Here is a 9339-nt window from a genome sequence, read left to right on the forward strand (position 1 = left end):
TGTTTGTATAATCATTGAAGGTTTACTAGACTAGAAAAATGCATGTTACTACATGCTGTTGGTATATTGACATTTAAATTCCTTCTTAAATTAAAATATAGATACATATATAAATATATATAAAAGAAAACCAAGGGCATTTGATAATAAGAGTATTTTATTTTGCATATTGCAACACAGTATTTCCATAAATACTATAAATACAAACAAAATGAAAGAATAATACACAGACAGGTTACTAATACACAGACATGATCACCTGTCATTTCACACGATTGTTAAAATGCTCTGTGTAGTCAGTCACATCTGTCTGTCCTCATTTTTGCTTATGATTACTTTGTGAGGGTCAAGTGCACTGGATGCTTCTTGCTTATGACATGCTCCATACTAGCATGTTCAGAGGTGTCCAGACTAATCTTGTACTTGGCCAAGATCTTCATAACAGGCCTCAGCTTCAGCCACCACTGGCTCTTTGGAATACGGTGTCTGAGCGAAAGAGATAAGAAATGAATAAGTGGGGTCACAAACTTCTGAATGATATGCATTTAAATGCACGAGATAAAGGAAGATTCTTACTCGAAATCTGTCTGTTCTTTCAATTCAGCCAGAGGCTGAAACACAAGTCCTCTCTTCCTCATACCCAACACGCACACAGAGTCTGGGGTGTTAGCAAAGATTCGCCCTGTACAGACAGTCAAATCAGAAATACATGTTTTATTTAAAGGGATAATGTACAGCCAGCCGGTTATTGTCACAAAATAATAAATAATAATTGAATAAAAATGAATATTACTTTGCTACTCACTGACTGACTAAACATTATAACATGGCTTCTGACCAAATAAATACATACGTGGACATTTGAGAAGAATTAATTTTAGAATTGATCATCGATCAGTAAGATTTAAAAAAAAAAATTAAAGGGGGGGTGAAACACTCAGTTTCAGTCAATCTCATGTTAATCTTGAGTACCTATAAAGTAGTATTGCATCCTTCATATCTCCAAAAAGTCTTTAGTTTTATTATATTTATAAAAGAAAGATAGGCTGTACCGAGTCTTTCCGTAAAAAAACGAGCAGCTGGAGGCGTGCCGTGTGGGCGGAGCTAAAGAATCACGAGCGCTGTTCACTGTTTACTTGCTGTGCTTACGCGCCAATAGCTAACAACACACAGACATTTGAAGCAGTTTTACTCACCGCCTGCGGTTCCAACGCACGACCGTGAACCTTTATCGTTGGGACTGCTCCATCCTTAAGCATTAGACGATCTGCAAATCTGGCAAATACTTCCCTAAAGCCGAGCACAGCGCTTTGATGGGCGTACTGCTTTCGCTCTCTCGCTCTGGTCTACGGGTGCGCGCGCGCCCTTCCGGGAGAAGTGCACTTAGGACCCATATAAGGAAATTCCGCCCCATCTGACGTCACACATGCCCATACTCGAAAAAAACTTTCCGAAACTTGTGACAAACCGGTAGAGTATTTTTGCCACAGAAATACTCCTTCAAACGTACAACTTTATTTTTGAAACTTTGTCCATGTTTAGCATGGGAATCCAACTCTTTAACAGTTTAAAAAACTCAGTATGCATGAAATAGCATTCCCCCCCCCCCTTTAAAGAAGCATCCTATGCTCACTAATGCTGCCTTTATTTGACCAAAAATACAGCAAAAACAGTACTATTTTGAAATATTTTGCTAAGTAGAAAATTCAAAAGAACAGCATTTATTTGAACATTATAAACGTTTTTACTGTCACAATTTAATGCATCCTTGCTTGATAAAAGTTTTTTTATTTTTTACTTATGAGTCATAATGTATATTATATTAAATCTTCCGCTAAAAAAATTAGTTAGTCCATTCAACTGTACAAAAAGATTGGCCAAATCAACAAAAATAACATGACAAGTGCAACAGTTTTGCAATAATATTAATGGTGCATTTGTATGAAACAAGAGAGCGATGTGATACAAGCAACATGAATGTAGCAGTGGTTTCCAGCAGACTGACTTATAGCTTTGCCACGGACGACAGCAAATATAAGGAAATATCAGACTGCATTATTTCTCACCATGTCTGTAACAATCCTTTAATTTCTCAGTCAGCCAGAGAACAGCCTTAGCACCCATCTTGGTAGCAAAGTTTCTGTCAAAAGGTGTCGGGGTGCCACCCTATAAAAAGAACAAATGTGAGACAAAACAACTGCTAATAATTGTGCATTCTTAATACGTATTAAAATAAACAGGGCTTATTACATCTAACCTGCTGCATATGGCCGAGGACATTCTTACGGCAGTCAAAAACACCCTTTCCCTCCTCTGAATACAGGTTGAAGATGAAATCAGTGGTGTAATTGGAATTGCAGTTTTCATTTCTACAAGACATGTTCATTTAAAGGTTTATTTTGACAATTCATGTTCTACTATTATTTGCTGAAGTAACCGATGCATGCTAAAGACGCTGTTTTTAGTTACTCCTTTAAGGAGTCTCACCTCAAAGGTAAAAACAAACTAAAACAGTCTTCATATTACGAATACGGACAAACCTGAGAATTAGGCCTCTCTTAACAGTGGTCTTCATCTTCTCAACAAGATGTTCCACATTTGTCTGTAAACATGAATTATTTGGAGAAATTCAAACTGAACAGTTCCGTTTTGAGTGATTTGATTAAGTCCATTTTCTTTGCTGTTTGTTCCGAGTTGCTTGTTTACCTCTAAGTCACGAATGCCAAATTTCTCTTCATATATATAAGCAGCATCAGCACCTGCAGAGAGACCAGACATGGTGGCCAGGTAGCCGCAGTATCCTCCCATAGTCTCAATGATGAACACACGGCGCTTGGTTCCTGCAGCCGACTGCTTGATCCTGTCACAGGTCTACAGAGGCCTCATGTGAGGACACTACAGAATAACCATATACTGGGGATGCACCAGTATTACACTTCTGGCTGAAACTAATAAGCCAATAATTATTTTTCATGTTAAGTCCAATAGCCGATAAATGATTGTTTTGTTGAAATAAAGATAAAACGCTTCAGGCAAGACATCTTAGGTGAATAGGGTAAATATTTAACTAATAGATATCACCATAGTTTTCCTAGTAAATTGATCACAGTACATTAGGACAAGTTTTCTTAAATGTTGGTTAAATATGCAAATGAGGCACAATTTTGCATAAACGTCCAGAACTGAAATCTGAACAATGGATAAAGCCAGGTTAAAAATTTGTTTCGTTTTGTTGACATATTAGAGTTAAGGGTTTTTACGTTGGAGATTTTGGATATCTCTTTTCATCACTCAAGAAAGCGGTCAACAGCCATGTTTTCTAGGAATAAAATGTTACAAATATATCAGGTAAAAACCTTCAGATTATAGATAGAAATCAAACTGTAAAGTTTGGTGTATGTAAGGGCTACTAAAGTGCATGAGAAAAAAATCATTTTGAGAAATGCGCAAAGTTTTGTCATTGAAAATAAAGGCGCAAATAGATAGTGTAATAAAATAAACACTTAATTGTGTATTTTGGGTGTTTTCTTTCCACTAGTTTGAAAGAGGACAAGTTATAGAAGCAAAAAAGCCCAAATTCTCAAAAAAAACAATGGTTTTGCCTGTTGTGTCTTGCCATCAAGTCCATTCAGGCATCACAGCCTTATAATGTACATTATGTAAATTAGATTTGCTAAAGATTACATTTAAGTAAAAACCAAACATTGAAATAAATAAATACATAACTAAATATATTTTTTAAAAATGAACAAATTCATTGAAAATATTGGCTCATAATCAGTATGGTACTGATATATACTGTGCATCCCTAAAATGTAGACAGTGTGTGTGCTGTATCTCTAACCGTGGTAATGGTGTTAAGGGCGGTGTCGGCTCCGATGCTGAAGTCTGAGCCAGGCACATTGTTAGATACAGTAGCAGGAATGATCACCATGGGAATACACAGTTCTTCATACTTCTCTCTGCCTTGAACCATCTCTAGTCCACCCGAAAATGCCTGAAAACGGGAATGTGAAGACTGCAGTTTTAAAGGGATAGTTCACCCAAAAATTCAAATTCTGTCATTAATTACTCAGCCTCATGGCATTACAAACCCACAAGACTTTTGTTCGTCTTTGGAATACAAATGAAGGTAGTTTTTAACAATATCTGAGGAAATTATGTCCATTGACAGCTACGCAACTACCCCTTTGACGCTTCAAAAAGTTTGAATTTAGGCTTTTATTCACATATAAACATTCATCCGCTCACACATCAGCTGTGGTAAACGGAAGCTCAAGCATGTCCGCTCGATGTGCAAAGAACCAATGAGGTTTATTCTCGTGTTATGCAGAACATTTGATCTTCTGCAAGAACCAGTGAAGTTTGTTCTCGCGTGTCAAGCAGGTTCTGTTGAGCTTCTGTTTATGTTCGCTGATCAATGTTTATATGTGAATTCATATGGATTTAAAGCGTCAAAGTGTCAGTTGCGTAGGCTGTCAATGGAGAGTACAGAAAGCTCTCAGATTTCATCACAAAGATCTTCATTTGCGGTCCGAAGCTGAACGAAAGTCTTAGGACTGACATGAGGGTGAGTAATAAATGACTGAATTTTCATTAACCCTAACCCTATAATGTGGCCTGAACAAAATGTGGACAGAATAGGACATGGACATGTTTCGTCACTTGCCTCGAAACCCCCAATGATGATCAGGGCGTGAATATTGTACTTGGCAATGTTCAAACTGATTTCCTCCATGTACTTTCCAGGTAACACTCTGCATTAACAGAATATGAAATACTTTCAAGTATTGCAGAACTATAAATGATGTAAAGTGAAAAATAATCTAAAGTGATCAGTACCTTTTGGTTCCCAAATCAGATCCACCTTTCCCTGTCCAGTCTCCAACAGTGTTCCAAGTGATGGGCTCAATCTAAACATTATGTTAGACAGAATATTGAATTGAAAAACAGAATTGTTATACTATCATATATAGTTTGAACAATATTTTTGACCAATTAAGCAGCCTTGGTCAGAATAAGATACATTTTTTTTTAAAAAGTGCCAATCCCAAACTTTGAAACGCTGCTCGATTCGTTGATGTTGCTTACCTTTTCCTGAGCCAGACCCTCAAAGCCGTCATGAACCGCCAGCATGTTGTGACCCTGGATGAGTCCGATCCTGACGGCTGCACGTACTGCTGCGTTCATGCCAGCGCAGGGGGCACCCACGTTTAAAATAGCCACATTAATGCTACCCTGGCCAACAAAATAAAGAAACACATGATTAAAAATGAGAATAAAAAGATAAGAAATGAGAATAAATGAATGAATCTCCTCACCTTTTTCTCCGGGGGGCGCACATGAGCTAAGAGTTTATATGTGTTCCAGTTATTCTCAAAACTCCTGCAAACCAATCACTGAATATACTATTACAATACAAGTTTATAATGCTACTACTACTAATAATAATAATAATAATAATAAAACAAGAGAGCAAAAGAGACATTTCTGAACATACCTTCCCCTGAGTTTTATAGCATCGTCAAATCGTCCCTCTTTCATTGCAACAGTGACATCCTTGGTCTATATTTAAAAAAAAAAAAAATAATTCTATACACTCTTAGAAGAAAAGGTTCTATATAGAACCTTAAAAGGGTTCTGTCAGGTGCTTCAGATATAAAACCTTTTTAGGGGTTACCATCATGGGATCATTTTATGGATTTAGTTTTAATGCATTATTATTATTATTTTAATTCATTAAAAAATTTAATTACTTTGTACGAATTAAACATTACTAAAAAAAATTGACCTAATTTCAAGTAGAAAGTCATGAAATTATTATAAATATTTTTCGAAATGTATGCGTATACACACCACTTGCACACACTCCATCAGGGGGAGTCTGACAGCCTGGTTTCCAGAGAGACTGACCACACAGGCAGGAGTTTCTGGAGTGGCTTCTAGCAGAGCCATTACAGCCTCCACACCCATCCTACTGCCCTGATATACAACAAACATGCACATACTCATCCGAAATACAAAAAGGGTGGAATATACAAAGGGAAAATTGAGAAAATGTGAAGGTGTGTGTACTCACTAGCACCCTGTCAAAAGCTGAGGGGGTGCCACCTCTCTGCACATGTCCAAGGATAGTGGCACGAGTATCAAAGCCCAGCCTCTTTGACACCAGCTGAACGAGAACAGAAAAACATAATCAAAGTGCACTTATAGACAGCAGTTACATCACTATGCTAGAGCATCTCTTTCAAGAGCATGTGTAGTATGGCAAGTTAAGGAGTTAAGTTACATCTTTCAGCTGGTCACAGGTGATTGGCTCCCCTTTTTTATTGATCGCTCCCTCAGCCACAATGATCACATTTAGACGAGAACCTGCATTTCTGGTCTGTTTGAGGAGAGATACAATTATGAATCAATGCAAAGTCTGTATATAAAGTCTTTGATTATTATCAGCACTGTGTTTTATGTAACATGTAACAAGATAATAATAGATATTGTAAGAAAATCTTGAATTAAACTATTTGTAATGTTCTATAGGAAAAAAAAACATGTTTTTATCTTGATTTAACCACAAACCTTACAACATTTAGCTAGATTTATGCTTAAAACATATATAAAAAAATATTTCCAGTTGATAAAAATAATACAATTAAATTAAATACAACTTTTTCAGTTTTGCTTTTCCAGTAGATTTACACTATACCGTTCAAAAGGTTCAGGGTCAGTACAATTTCTCATTAAGAAATGAATCATTTTATTCAGTAAGGAAGCATTAAATTAAATCAAACGTGACAGTAAAGACATTTAAATAAAAAAATAACAGACTTTTTTCAAAAACTTTAAGTAGTCTAACCAATCCCAAATGGTTAAATATGTCAAGGATGTTTAACTATGTGCATATGTAATGTGTGGTTTTTTTTTTTTTTTTTCGCGTGTTGTCATCTATTGCTTTGTACCTCAGTCAGTCTTCTGCACAAGTGCTCCTCCCACCCGTCATCTGGGGGCATCTCAGGAATAAACACCCAGTCAGCACCGCATGCAAGAGCAGTAACTAGAGCAAGGTAACTGAAACAGACACACACACACACACACATAATTAAATGTGAGATTCCAGCATCTATATATTCTAAACCATTTGATTTGGGTGTAAGGGGGTCTGGTTTTGGTCTTAGAGGGTCTGCGCACATAAGCTGACTTCAGTGTATAAGCAAACACACATACACAAGCACATTCTTACCCACAGTGTCTTCCCATGACCTCCAGGATAAAAGCACGTTGGTGGCTGTGGGTGAGAGCAGAGTTCAAAATCACAATTTAGCAACAAATGTCTAAACAAAAAAAAAAAACAGTGATTGCTGATATTTGATCAATTACGCATATTTGTGACCTTTGTGCTGTTGTGGTGATACTGTCCACCACCTCAATGATGCGATGTAGGGCAGAGTCTGTGCCGATGGTCATGTCCGTTCCGCAGAAGTCATTGTCGATAGAGCCGACCATACCCACAATATTCAGATGAGATGAAGCCTTGGCCTCTTCCTTGGTGATCTTACCTGTGTGCAGAGAGACAATTCAGTTTAATCAGAATTAGGGATTCCAGCCTTCAAGCAATAAAACAAATGTACACAGGCTATGTTTACACGATTTAATGTGTTTCAATAACACCTTCAGCACAGATCGTTCATTACCTTTGCTGATTAGATCTTTCAGCAAGTCATTCCACTCAGTACGAAATATGTTGGCACCGGTCAAACTGCCATCGCCACCAATTACACAGAGATTAGTGATGCCCCGCTTGACAAGATTGCAGGCAGCCTTCAAACGCCCATCCCTAGTCTGGAAATCCATACAGCGGGCACTGCCAATGACTGTGCCACCCTTCAGACAGAAAGAATTCAGACAATCAGGACACTACATATAGTGCAAATGAAAGAAAAACTCAATTTGGATGTTATCTTATCACCATCAACACCAGTGTCATCTTTAATGAGCATATATTCTTTCAGCATATTTTTTTTTCATTTAGCAAATGAGTAGTGTTGTATTGTATTAGAATTGAACTTAAAATCCTAGTATACGAATAATAAACTGAATGTCATCTGAAAGTACAGGCTCACCAGCTGTAGCATCATGGACACACTCTCCCATGTAGCGGGACGGATGTTATCCCCTCCGTCAACCAATCCCTGATAGCCCTACAAACAGCAAACAGACATGAAATGTAACAACATTGTTAACTGATATGATTGGCATCTACACGTTTGTTTTTATTCTTATAAAGTTCAATATACCTCATGGACAAAAAAGACTTTGGCTCCAGTGTAAAGACCAACCCTGACAGTGGCCCTCACGGCTGCATTCATCCCTGCAATAGACAAGAAAACCTCTGTCTGTTCTCATGTCATAATCATATCTTTAACTGTAGAGATACAAGAAGCTACACAGGGCTGCAGGGAAAGTAAAGAGAGATACCTCATGACATTTCATTCCACAGGTTGAGGAATTATGCGAGTGTCTGAGGTAACTTAATTCTGTGAACTCAACAGTAAAGCTCAAGGTGTTGTAGAAAAAAAAACCTTACTCAGTGTCTCTAGTTTCAACAGTGAGCAGCTGTGGAACAGCCTGCTACTCTCCATAACCTCATGTCATTTCAGAAAAAGGTCACTGGAGATAAATTTAGCCTTCAATTATGGAAATAGGTAGACAGGGTACAGAGCGACAGGGTACAAGAGCTAGAGGCTAAAGCTAAAGGCTACAAGAGCATTTACATTAATGGACCAGACTTGAGCAAATCAAAATACTACAGAAGATATATTTTTGTTAGTACATTTTGTGCTTTTGTTCTGCTTCAGAACATGTATTTAACTCATTTAATTGTAAATCATTTTTTGTGGCAATTCAGTACAATTCTTGTTATATTCAATTCCACGCCATAGATTATATATGTATAGAAAATGTCTATAAAAATAGTATAAACTTTACCATATCTGATCAGAGGGGGAAACCCTCTTTTGCATTAGGTATACTACAAGCATACTCCAAAAATTGCACCAAAAGTATTATGATCTAATTATCCACGCAGGAATGTTTTTTACCACCCTCTTGGAAACCAGCATGTATCAAAAAATCTAAGAGGCAGGTCATTACTTACCCTGGGCATCACCACCTGACGTCAGTACAGCAATGGCCCGACCGACCCCCATGTTTGTCGGGTCCACCACAGCTGTGTTTATGTTTGACATGGTCCAGGAATTCCAGAAATTGGTGGCTAAGGGAATTGGAAAAGGAGGCAAATGAAAGACGTGCTAGCACCGTCTCTCAAAGCAAGGGGCTCCAGAA

General features: G+C 37.6%; 1 protein-coding gene across 1 annotated transcript; it reads right to left on the reverse strand.

Annotated features, from left to right (window-relative positions):
- Nucleotides 1-139: 139 nt before the first annotated feature.
- pfkma (phosphofructokinase, muscle a) lies at nt 140-9338 on the reverse strand. The gene is made up of 22 exons (XM_081386968.1): nt 9152-9338; nt 8292-8365; nt 8118-8195; nt 7689-7878; nt 7388-7553; nt 7238-7282; nt 6957-7065; nt 6290-6385; nt 6080-6172; nt 5857-5982; nt 5501-5565; nt 5322-5385; nt 5092-5238; nt 4843-4913; nt 4670-4757; nt 3845-3997; nt 2707-2871; nt 2541-2602; nt 2258-2369; nt 2067-2166; nt 577-682; nt 140-486 (listed from the first exon to the last, which is right to left on the reverse strand). The coding sequence occupies exons 1-22, from the start codon at nt 9240-9242 to the stop codon at nt 333-335; spliced, it is 2355 nt and encodes a 784-aa protein (XP_081243094.1). The 5' UTR covers nt 9243-9338; the 3' UTR covers nt 140-332.
- Nucleotide 9339: the final 1 nt, after the last annotated feature.

This window comes from Scardinius erythrophthalmus, assembly GCF_964197995.2.
Source record: "Scardinius erythrophthalmus genome assembly, chromosome: 15".
NCBI classification, from domain to species: Eukaryota; Metazoa; Chordata; class Actinopteri; order Cypriniformes; family Leuciscidae; genus Scardinius; species Scardinius erythrophthalmus.

Excerpts from the sequence above, each read along its gene's own strand:
- pfkma (XM_081386968.1), bottom strand. The coding sequence starts at position 9,242 with ATGTCAAACATAAACACAGCTGTGGTGGACCCGACAAACATGGGGGTC. Across the intron at positions 8,196-8,291 it reads AAGTCTTTTTTGTCCATGAG|GGCTATCAGGGATTGGTTGA; the intron begins GTATATTGAACT and ends TGCTGTTTGTAG. Across the intron at positions 4,914-5,091 it reads AGGGTCTGGCTCAGGAAAAG|ATTGAGCCCATCACTTGGAA; the intron begins GTAAGCAACATC and ends CATAATGTTTAG.